This window comes from Nestor notabilis, unplaced genomic scaffold (genome assembly GCF_000696875.1).
Source record: "Nestor notabilis isolate BGI_N333 unplaced genomic scaffold, ASM69687v1 scaffold25827, whole genome shotgun sequence".
Taxonomy (NCBI): Eukaryota; Metazoa; Chordata; class Aves; order Psittaciformes; family Psittacidae; genus Nestor; species Nestor notabilis.
The window spans coordinates 1-11,893 of record NW_009938283.1 but is presented as its reverse complement, the minus strand read 5'-3'; the positions used below and the strand labels follow the sequence as shown (position 1 = coordinate 11,893).

The following is an 11,893-nucleotide window of genomic DNA, read 5'->3' as shown; positions in this document are numbered from 1 at the left end:
ACAAATATACAGTGTAAAAGAGGAAAATATTATCTAGGTATGCTTTTCACTTTTCTTCTAGGAGAGCAGATGTGTGATAGAGGCTGTGGGAAAGTCTTGGAGGAATCCAAACTTGTGTGAGGTTTTTTGTTTGTGGTTTTTTCAAGCCTGTAACAAACAAGAGAGGTGTTAAAAAAAGAGGTAGCTGCCATCTTGGGCTGAGGCAAAGTGAAGAAAGGGATGTGGTTAATCTTTTTTCCTTTGCGGGGAAGCTCCTGTGGTGCAGGGTAGAGGGAGGATTGTTTTGGAAATGGGGTGAAGAAGGGAGAGCAGCTCCAAGGACAGTTGTTCGTCCGGGAAAGGGCAAGATGGGAAATGCCTTGCTGGGAGAGCCAGGGCTGCCGGCACCCCGGAGTCAGGCAGAGGGAAGGGACTGCCCTGGGTTGTTCTTCTGTAGCCCCTGGGGTTTTAAGCAGGGAGGCACCAGCTGGGAAGCAGAGAGTTAAGTTGGAGTTGAGTTTTGCACTTAAGAGGAATTCAGACTGTGTTGATCCAAGGCAGGAAGCGAGGACGGCAGCGAGATGAGATTACTGGGGGTAATTCAAAGCCGAGAGGCATTCCTTGGCTGTTGAAACTCTCACCCTAGATAACAGCAATAAACGTGGGAATGGCAGAGCATGGATCACTGGGATTGGTGCTGGAGGTGTCGTGCCACAGCAGGAGTAGGGATCAATCCCAGGGATTGTCACTTTGCTGCCTGTTCCCCTGGGGTCATCACATTGGCTTCCTCGCCCCTCTACCCTCTCCCCTTGGACCACATGCCCCCGGCACAGCCATGTGCCACGCTGCAGCCTTACCAGCACACTGTGGTCTTGCAGAGAGCACGCCAACCCAGTAGCCACCTTGGAAGACTCCATTAATACCCACAAGACTGACTGTAGGCCACCATCACACACCTGAGACCTGCGAGAGGACACGGCGGAGGGTCAGGGACTGAGGTCAGTGTGCTGTGGGGAGAGGTGGTTTTGCGGTGGCCAGCATTGGCACTTCTAAGGGGGTAGTTTAGAGCTTAAACCTGCCCTGATGGGTTGCACATGATATATTTGTTTTCATCAGGGACTGTAGCAATAGGGCAAGGGGTGACAGGTTCAAACTTACACAGTTTGATTTAGGTTAGCTATAAGGAAGAAGGTCTTTACCATGAGGCCAGTGAGGCACTGGCTCAGGTTGCCCAGAGAAGTGCTGAATGCTCCATCCCTGGCAGTGTTCAAGGCCAGGTTGGACAGAGCCTTGGGTGACATGATCTAGCGTGAGGTGTCCCTGCCCATGGTGGGGAGTTGGAACTAGATGATCTTAAGGTCCTTTCCAGTCTGAACCCTTCTGTGATTTTATATGGGATGCAGGCAGGAAAGTCTGAGCAGCAAAACTGTTTGCTGGGCTGTGCCATAGCCCTTCCCAGCTGGTGGAGCAAGGCAGGGAACCAGGTGGTCCCTGACCCTCCATCCTCACAGCCAATTGTGGTTACCAGGGTTGTTACAGGCAGATGGACCTGTTTGAGGGATTCACTCATCTCCCCTTCCTAAATACAGTTCTGCTTACATTTTAGCTGGAAACATTGGGACAGGAGGCTTCCTGCAGGCTCATGGAGCAAGCGATACCCAGCATCAGCCGAGCCTCTTTCTTTTCTTCCATTTGAATCGCTTTTGTTTATTTAGCCACTAAAGGCTGTTATTTGCAGAGCATATTTCACAAGGCTTTTGCTATTCACAGAGGTCTCAGGTGTAATCAAACCACCCTCCTACCTCCCTGGTAACCACACTGGGGCTTCCAGGAGAGTTTTCATTAAGGCTTTGTGAGATGTTCATGAGCTCTGAGCTGCTGGAGACCCCTAGAGTTGCAGCGGGGGGGAGGACAGGAGGGCACTCACCCAGCATTCAGCAGAACTGACGGGACTTCCAGCCCTGAGAACCAGCCTCGGAGGGAGGGAGCCAGCGCATCTGCAAAGACAAGAGGGGCAGCAAGTTGAGACGAGTGGTGACCACACACCCTGGCACGAAGCTCCTCTGGGTTCCCTTTTCCCAGCCTTCCCTGAGGAGAAAGTCAAAGCACATGCAGTACATCCCAGCTCTGGTTGGGATGATACTTGCTGGGGCTGAATGCAGCCTGTGGCATCGCTGCTTGCAGCAGGACCAAGTGGGGATAGTCTCAGCATCTAACATCGGTTCTCAGCATGGATTTTCCCAGGAGCCCTCAGAGCCTTCTTACGTCTCCATTTCCTCTGCTGGCCATTTCCCCAGCCTCCCGAGCAGCGCAGGTGCTGCCTGTTAGTGGTTACTTGACAAGGCAAGTACGTCACTGCAATAATATTTACCGCCACTCTTCCTAGAAACGGCAGGGCCCGAAAACCTGGAGTTTCATCCAAAGGCTGAGGACGGTTTGTACATGGATCGCTTTTCCTCGCCCTCCCGCTCAAACCAGCCCCCGGCTGTCTCTGGCTCCAGCGATGGTGGCTCCGGATAACCCGGTTCAAGACTTTCGGATGTGGCTTATCCGGCAAATCTGTTTCCATGTGCTCATTTCCTCCTGCTCACCGCCAAGCTGGAGCTGAAGAGCACCAGCTGGGACAATGGCCAGCAGGGCTACTAGGGAGGCAGCTGTCCCCGCCTCCATGGCAGGCATCTCTTTCCAGCATCCCTGTGATGCCACTACAGGAAACATCCCAAAGGCTGGCACTGTAAAGAAATCCTCCACCACCTCCATTTCCACTTCTCTTATTTTCTCCGCTGGGTAGGTGCTTAATTTTTAACATCCACATGCTGCCATCGGGACAGGCAACAGAAAAGCGCTTGTCAATAAAAGATGGGTCCTCCATTTGCACCTTGCTTTCCCTGTCCTCAGAGTCGCTTTGCTTCACACCCTGCATCCAGCAAGCAGCATCCCAGCGATGCTCAAGGGAGTGGATGGGTTGTTCGGTACTGGGAACGATGGGGATGGATCAAGTCCAGCCCCTGCGAGCATCCCCAATCCCTCCCTCCCCGCCTGGTGAGAGTGAAGGGAGGAAGGCAGAGAGAGGTGTTTGGGTGCCATCCCTAAGTCTCGGTGAGAAGGGGTGAGTGCCTGTTAGATGGGCAGAGGTTAGTGGTGCGGCGAGCACCGAGGAGAAGGGGGGTCCGGGAGGATGAGCGCAGTGGTGGCGGATGGGTCTGAATTACCTGGGCGTGCAGCGAAGCGGGATAGGTGAAAGCAGGAGGAGGTAGAGCAGGTGCTAACTCCGCTGGGTACAGGGGGTACGGCCCCCACACTTCAGGGCTACTGGGGTAAAGTGCAGGCACTGTGAGCTCATCTGCAAGAAAAGAAGAAGGAGAGTTAATGGTGAGCACCAGGACGCAGCCCCCACCATGCCACACGATAGCCAACAGCTCTGCTGGTTTTTCCTTCTCCCCCCAAAGCAGGCAAAAGCAGGAACAGAGCCTCCTCTGGAGATGCACGATGTGATGGTGCTGCTGGCAAGAGGTGACCACAAAGCCAACGCCGAATTTGCCTATTGGGAAAATGCAGGGTTTGGCCAGTGGCAAGCAACGCCACAGGGCTGGGTGCATCATCTTCAAGAGGTTTATTTACCCCAGGAATCCAGTGTTGGTGGGTGCAGAGGAGAGCGTGCAGCTCATGGCCATGCACAGCAGCAAGGTGAGGAACTGGTATCCACACAAGAAATGCTTTTTCAGTAGCAGAATGGGTATGGCGTGTTCACAGCAAGACATCACCGAGTCCTCCACGGAGACCCAGATACTCCCTGACACCGTGAAGCAGCACTGAGAGCTCAACCCATTTCTGTGCATCATGCCGAGTTGGCTGACACATGTCCCAGTGTTTGGGGACTCACAGCCACCAGCCAGCACGTGCCACCATGTTTGCAGCAAACAGGCGCTGCCGCTTCCGATGGGACCTACTGTTCCCATCACCACCCTCCTCCAGCATCCCTGCTCTCTCCAGCATTCCGCTACATCCACCTGGAATGTCTACATGACATTAAATTGCCTGAAAAAGGCGTTTTCCCTGAGGAAAATGAGGATGGGGACAACCCCTGACAACCTGATGGCACTGTCACGGTGGCAGACTGGGGGGACATGGTGTGGGCTCCCCCAGGGGAGCCGGGGCTGGTACTTACAGGGCTCACGGGCGATGAACTGAGGTACGGCAGTGGGGAGAGGCGTGCTGGGGTTTGGGGTGCCCACCAGCTTGCTCTTGGCCATCTTGGTGTTGGCCTTGGCAAACTCCAGCCGCAGCGTCTGGGGGATCTCGGGGTCAAAGCGGATGCCCTGGGTGGGGGAAGAGGCACAGTGGGGTGGGTGAACACCCACCCCGCAGCAAAAAGGAAAATTCATTCTTGAATTTCTTTTTTTCTTTTCCACTTCCAGCCTTGAAATGAGCTCATTTGCCAGGCCCCGAGGCGGCTCGCATTCCTCCGGCATCTTCAGCATCGGCACCATATTTGGCAGTCGGCATCCCGCACTCTTATCCAGAGGGATTAGCAGAGCCAAAAAAGAGTCTTACATTGAAAATAAAGCCAAGGAGGAAAAAAAATTCAAACCAAACCAAAACCCCGGGAGAACCAGCTCCACACACTTCTGCCCGTGACTCTTTTCAGGAGGTTTAACTCCGCAGAGGTAGGAGGCAGCCTCTAAAGTGAAATTTGCTTTTCTTTTGCAGCTTTAGCTGGGATTTTTCCCACTAAAAGAACAGGAGAGGCTGGGAAAGGCATCTCTCACAGACTCGTATCTAAGGCTCTAATCCTTAGGGTTGGCCTTGGGATGCAGCCCCCGGGGAGGATGCAGATGAGAAGCAACACATGGGGAGTAGCTGGACGGATGGGGATGCAGTAGGACTAGCCAGTACAGGAGATGCACATTCGTGGGATGGAGGAATCTGGAGAGTATCCATGGATGGGGAGATGGAGGGGAAAATCCTGGATACATGGAGCATCCAGGGGCACTCACGTTCAGCGCATTCTTCGCTGCTTCCGCCTCGGAACGGCTGTCAAAGCTGACAAAGCCCACGGGCTGTGGAGGAAGAAGAAGAGGGACCATCAGTGAGGCTGACAGTGAGCAGAGAAGGAAGCCCTCACCCCAGGGACCAGTGGTGCATGGTGTGGGATGCTCATCCCACTTCGAATGTCTCCTACCTGCTTGGAGGTGAGTTTGATGAGAGACCCTTCATACCCCTGCAAGAAAAAGAGTAAAAAAGGGTGGTTGGTGGAGATCCGCACGATTCAGCTGCCCCTTGGAGAAGGAAACCTCCTGCATCCATCACCCAGCAGCCCTACAGCTTCAGGGCATCAGGTAGGCACAGAGGGGAGCTTGCCACCGGCACAGGGACTTGCCGCTGCTGGATTTTTGTAAGGATGTGGATGCCTGATACTGCTGTCCTTTGTGTTTGAGAAGAGCCAGTGTCTGAGCTGCAGGTCTCACAGCGTGAAGAGACTGGAGGTCTGCAGCCAACAGTCTTCTGCTAAATAGGGCGTGAGTCAATGTGCAGTTAAACCCCAAAGAGCCTGATGCCATTTTCCTATAGTTTATAGAATCACAGAATCCCAGATTGCCTTGTGTTGGAAGGGACCTTAAAGTTCATCCAGTTCCAACCCTCTGCCACGGGCAGGGACACCTTCCACTAGACCACGTTGCTCCAAGCCCTGTCCAACCTGGCCTTGAACACTGCCAGGGATGGGGCAGCCACAGCTTCTCTGGGCACCCTGTGCCAGGGCCTCAGCACCCTCCCAGGGAAGAACTTCTTCCTAAGAGCCCATTTAAACCTCCCCTCTGTCAGTTTAAAGCCATTCCCCCTTGTCCTGTCCCTACAGGCCCTTGTAAAAAGTCCCTCTCCAGCTTTCTTGTAGGTCTCTTTAGGTATTGGAAGGCTGCTTTAAGGTCCACAGTGGTAACAGATCTGAGCCACTGCCTGAGTTTTAATGCCTTCTATTAGGGAAAAAAGGTGCAGAAACTTATTCCTGTGAATAAAATAAAAAAATTAGATATATTTTGCGAGGAAACCAGCAGGCTCCCAGATCCCACCAAGGCTGGTGGGACCCTGGGACAGGGCAGAGTGCCTGCCCTGTGCTTCCATCCCCCTTCTCCCCTTCCCAGTCTGGTACCTTGAAAGGTCTGAAGAGCAGGTAAAGTTCCCGGGGCTTAATGTCCAGAGGCAACCCACTAACAAAGAGCGTCCTCACCTAGAAAAGAAGAAAAGGAGGTTCCTGGTGACCGTCCCTCATCCCCAACTTGGGGATACCCCATGCATCCCACAGCCTCCAGGATGATGCCAGCCCAAGGGGAACCTCATGAGCAGCCAGAAGCCTTAAGCCACACTTGGGGGATGTGGCATTTTTGGGAAGGGCATCCCCATCCTTCATGGGATCATGAAGCAAGCTGGTAAGACACCATGGAAAGGTAACCAACACCCATCCTCACCAGACTGAGTTCTCTCTGGGTCAAAAAGGCCACCAGCATCCTGGACCCTTCTTACCTGGGTCTGGCAAACAGGATCTCTCCTGGCATCCCCAGCAGAGCCCTCACTCTGCAGACAATGCCTACTGTCTCTGTTTAATTGCAGCAGCTCATGAAGGACTTGGGAGAAGCAAAACCCAGCTCTTCCTCCTGGAGGACTGTCCTTGTTCTAAAGGGAGCTGGTTTTAAGCAGCTTGTCCCTGGTTTATAAAAGTCACTTTTTAAGGGGTTTTAAATCTTTCTGGGTGGATGTGGGGCTCCTGGGGAACAGGTAAACCCCACCTGGGGCAAGACCCATGCTGGGATGGTTTTGCTTTAGAACCAGTGCCTAAATGGGGGAGCACTGTGGTGCAGGAGACCAACGGCTGGATCTAATGCCAGTCCCCTTCTCCTCATTCCCAAAATCTCATCCAAACACTTTGATGGCCAGCGGGAGCCTGGGGCTGAGAACAGCCCCGACCATCCTCACCTGAGATCCTCACCCACAGCCCCAGGGCTGTATTCAGGCTCAGACCACGTTAGGGATGAGCTGCTGGCTTGCTCTCAGCCTTGCTGTGTCCCCATCCACCATCTCTGCTCTTGTTGAGGTAGCTGGGGATGGGTCCCATGTCCCTGCCTTGCCATCCCCATCACCTCCAGTGCTCCTGTAGCATCTTACTAGGAGGTCATCCGGGGGATTTGATGGCTGTAGCTTATTTTTTTCAGACACCCAAATACCTTGAGAGCTGGTCCCGAGGGGCTAGACCAAGGTCACCCACCCCAGGTGCCAAGCTGCCAGATTCAGGCTGGAGGAGGGGGAAAACCTCCATTTTTTATTTTATTTATTTTATCCCCATTCCCACAGCCAGAAACAGCCAGCCCAGGCCTATTCTTCTGCTGACATTTCTTTCTCTTGCAGATAAGCTATCTACCCCATCTCCGGGGTGAGCATGTATGTGCGTGTGTGTGTGTTTGCGCCTGGGAGCTGCAAACATTCTGCTTTGTGTTACAAACTTCTGGCTGACCCGTATCTATTAAATAACAAAAGGTACTCGGGGGCTTTTTGCATGTAGCCCTTGTGTGATACCCATTGGTGGTGCCCATCGCTGCTGGTACCCATCTCCCATCATTGGGTGCCAGAGAACAGGTCAGCTGTAAAAGTACAGCCATCCTAGGAAACCAAGCCCTGCTCCAGACAGGAAAGCATGTTCAGGGCTTTGCCTAGAGGGATGCTGAGAGCTCCAGACTGGATGGGATCAGCGCAGGCATGGTCACACCCCTTCCAGAGCCATGGCTGCAGCTGGGCACATCCCTGTAGCCTGTCCCTGTTACTGGGATCATTCGTGGTGAGCTGGAAACCCCCCACAAGGTGCTTTGAGGGACCCCCACCAGCTTTCTGCCTTTCTCCTGAGATCAAAGGGTGATGGAGTATCCCAAAGCACTCAATGCTGCAGTGTCTCCTAATGGAGACACTTCCCAGACTTCTCCTGGCGGGGGCTGAGGAGGGATTCATCCAGAGGACCTCCCCTTGCATCCATGAATTTCAATGCAAAGAAGGCAAATTTATCTTTTCCTAAGGGAAAATAAAAGTATTCCCCTTCAGACAGATCCACTGAGAATGGCTGCTATCCGGGGAATCGGATCGCCAGAGACATCCACCCTCCCAGTTGGATTTTACTCTGGAGAAGGCTGAGTATCCTCACATGGTCCCCCCCTGTCTCCACCATCCCTCGAACCTCCAGTCCTCCCTGGCATGCTGGCTTGCTGGCTTCCTGCCTCCCCTCTCCCCAGGGGCCAGAGGCCTCAGAGATTGCTCCAGAGGTGAATCTACCACATCCCTGAAATCCAAACCCCTATGAGCCCAGTTTGCCAGATCATTTAGCCCCATAGCTGCCTGGCAGAGAGATGGGAGAGATAAAAGACCCTGGAAAGCCCTCTGGAATTGGGCCTCCTCGCAAAGGAAGGGCTTCTCTTCAGTAACGACTTGTTTTCTTTGAAAGTTCAAACGCAGGTCGGCCAAGTTTTAAACTGTCAAATTAGAGCGAGAGAGGGAGGAAGGCTCCAAAGGATCTCCCAGCTGGTTTCCAGCCCCAAAAGGATGTTTTGGGAGCTGGAAAGAGGAGGGAAGAAATAGGAGGTCATAGGTGCTCCCCATCTGAATCCTGCAAAGAGGCTGGGGGGTGGCGTACCCAGAGGGATGTTTGAGTAGGTCCTATGTAAACAACATCCTCTTGCTGGGCTGGGTAGCAAGCAGGTGGGAGGATTTGGGTGCTAAAGCCAGAGAAAGGCAGACAAAGGGAGCATCCTCGGGGATAATTCCCAGCAGGCTGGACGGATATCCTCTTGCCAAGGGGAAAGATTATTTTAGGCGGAAATATTACTCCTGCCCTTAAATGGAAGAGGAGCTTCAAACCCGCAAGGAGCTGCTCCAGGCGCTGCTGTGCTGAGACATCCCAGGGGCTCTGCCTCCATCCTCAACCATGAACGCTCCCAGGGCAAAATTCTGCCTTTGGAGGGGGGGGAAAAGCCTTATCAGGTGCGTGCTTTGGAAAAATGACCCCTTCGAGGGGGGGTCCAAATGCTCTTGGTGGCGCATTTCTCCATCTCTCCTTGTTACAATTTGGGGTGAAACCAAACGTTTCTTCCAGGTAAGAAGTGCCAATGGTTGCTCCAGGAAACTGCTGGCCATGGGTGCAGGACCTTGCAGGCAGCCACCACCTTGATGCCCTTCAGCGGGGATGACAGCTAGGGGACTACATCAAGTCCACTTTCCATGTTCCTCCTCTGCTCCTGCTGCTGCATCCCACAGCTCCCAGGTGTGCCAGGGCCACCAAATCCCAATTCCACCACCTCACTCCCGGTTTGTCCTTGCAGCAAGTCTTCTCCTAGCTTCTGCTGCTCTCCTCTCACTCCCTAGGAAGCCATCTCCATCCCACTTTTGCCATGTCCCTCTCACCTCTGCGTTACACCATCACCTTCTGATGTCCCCAAACACCACATCCCATCTGGGATCAGTTTAAGGGATACTGGAGAGGCCATAAGTCAGGTTAATCTCCCAGAGCAGGCACCAGGGAGGTATTTGCCTGCCTTGGACCCCCATCAGATGACAGACTGGTTTGGGTTGGAGGGGACCTTAAAGCTCATCCAGTTCCAACTCCCTGCCATGGGCAGGGACACCTTCCACTAGACCAGGTTGCTCCAAGCCCTGTCCAACCTGGCCATCCTAAGGGATGCCGGGCACCCCACCAGCATGGTCACGCACCCCTGCCCCTGCACATACCACCCCTGGTAAACGTTAACAGGCTGGGGGCCATCAGGGAGAGGCAGAAGGCGTCTGGGTGATTCATTCACAAGGCATTTAATGGCCTCCTTCAAGCCCAGCTCCACATCCACGAAGTCCACCACCCTTCAGCGGGGGCTCACTTTAATTCTCTACCAGCCGATTAACTGCTTGACTGCCCCAGTGGGAGCAAGAACGCTGCAACCAACCCATAAAACAGGGCAAGCAGAGCTTCCCCCCCACCTTCTCCCTGGCAAAGCAGAGTGCTGCCTCCCCTGTGGTGGGGTGAATTCCAGCCCCACAGGGATTAATCCCTGTGTAAATACTCTCTCTGCTAATGGAGTGTCCTCCTCCTTGGCCGGGTTTAGACTCCCGGGCTGCGTGTACACATGCCATCAACCCGCAAAATTCCCTGACATAAACAAGGGGATGCTGGCTCCTCTGCTGCTGAGATAGGCTCCAGCCTTGCCACCCATAGCCACTTCTCCAGACCAGTAGCCAAAATGTCTGTCGGGAGGCTGGGAGGAATGGAGCAGTCCTCCGGGAAGAGCCAGCCCAGAGCTGCTGGGCTGGAACGAGGAAGTGACAGAGGAAGAAAAGCCAGCGAGAAGCCAAGGGAGCAAATGGGGGATTGCAACAGAACAGAGGAGTGAGCAACAGGCACCGGCGGGGGTCACGTACAGCCGTGTCCAGCTCCAAACCCTCCAGACCCTGTGCTCAGAGGAGGAAAGGAAGCAGGAGCATGGGGGAGATGCAACACAGGGGCAAACCTTATCCACTTGCTGGGTACCTTCTCCCCCCAGAAACCACCCCTGGGGTCCCCTCTCCACGCCCTGGTCCCCTGGGATGAAGGATCTGGCATGGGATGGGGACAAGGACCACAAGCCGGGCTCTCTGGAGCTGCTCTGCTACCAAATAAGGCCTCTGCTGAGCCTTTTACATGCCGTCCTCGCCTGGCTGGAGTGACGTGACCTCCTTCCCAAATTGTTCTCCCTCCCCTCCAGGCTCCTTTGTGGGCATCCCCCCCCAACCCCTAGTCCCACAGCTCCCCCGCACCAGGGGGTTCCTTTTTGGGGGAAAGTGATAGGGATGGGGAGGCCACGCTGGGGTGCAAGGCGCAGGCAGCAGGACTCTGGCCAGCCCAGGGAGGAGTGAGGGCAAAGCAGGGGCTTGTCCCACCCAGCAGCACCCTGACTGACCTCCCCATGATGTTGGTTTTTGGGGGACAAGGTTGAAAGCCCCAGGGAAGGGGGAGGTAAGGCGCAGTAGTTGGGCAACCCCCTTCCGTTAAGCAAATACTCCACAGCACCGGCTCGTCCAGCCAGGGCTGGGAAAAACTTGTGCAGGGAAAAATACCTGCCTGGCTCCGGAGGAATCTGGCTTGCAAACAGGAGCAGCCATCACCCTCCTAACACGCTCCCAGTACAATAGGAGACCCTGGCACCTCACAGGGACTCATGTTCAGCATCCCCCTGGTGAGGGGGTCCCCGAGGGCCAGCAGTGCCGTGGCCAGCCCCTCGCCCCCCCTGAATTCAGCTGGGAGCAGGGCACTGGGACAGGCAAGAGGCCTTCATGGATGTCTCCCGCCAGCATTCCTGTGTGAGCCACATTGCCACCATCACCTGCAAGGACCTGGTGAGGCCACCAGTGGAGAAATTCACCCTCATTGGAGCACTTTGGGAAACTTTGGTAAGTTTCAGGCTGGAAAATCAAAAACCCTGAGGTAGGCAAGAGCGGAGCGTCCTGGTGTGTCCATCAGCCAGAGACCCCACTGAAGAGTGACGTTCCGGAACACCACGGTGGGGTGAAAGGTGAGGAGGAGATCCTATCTGCCTGCTCTCACCCTCCCAAAGTCCAAATTCCCATCTCAAGGTCATGGTAAAAGCAGGAACTCTGCACTTGTCGAGTTTGTGGCGGGGCTATGGGGTTTGCCACCCGTGGGGATGAGAGCAGGGGTACATCTTTGGGGTGAGATCCTCTGGTTGAGCGATGCAGACATGCACGGTACCCGCCACCGGTCCCCCCAAAAACCGGCCCTGGGGACGGGGGGAGGCTGTTTGGGCCCCACACACACCCTGGGGTGCTGCGGGGCTCCCCGGGGAGGCGGAAGGGTGTTTGTGGGGGGATGCGGGGTTGTCCCGGGGACTGGGGGATG

At 54.6% G+C, this 11,893-nt stretch overlaps 1 protein-coding gene across 1 annotated transcript; it reads right to left on the bottom strand.

Moving 5' to 3' along the window:
- Positions 1-1,913: 1,913 nt before the first annotated feature.
- On the bottom strand, positions 1,914-6,482 carry RBPMS (RNA binding protein with multiple splicing). Its single transcript, XM_010019249.1, has 7 exons — positions 6,444-6,482; positions 6,128-6,205; positions 5,162-5,200; positions 4,977-5,039; positions 4,148-4,298; positions 3,192-3,322; positions 1,914-1,976 (listed from the first exon to the last, which is right to left on the bottom strand). Exons 1-7 carry the CDS (start codon positions 6,480-6,482, stop codon positions 1,914-1,916), a joined length of 564 nt encoding a protein of 187 aa, XP_010017551.1.
- Between the last annotated feature and the right edge of the window lie 5,411 nt (positions 6,483-11,893).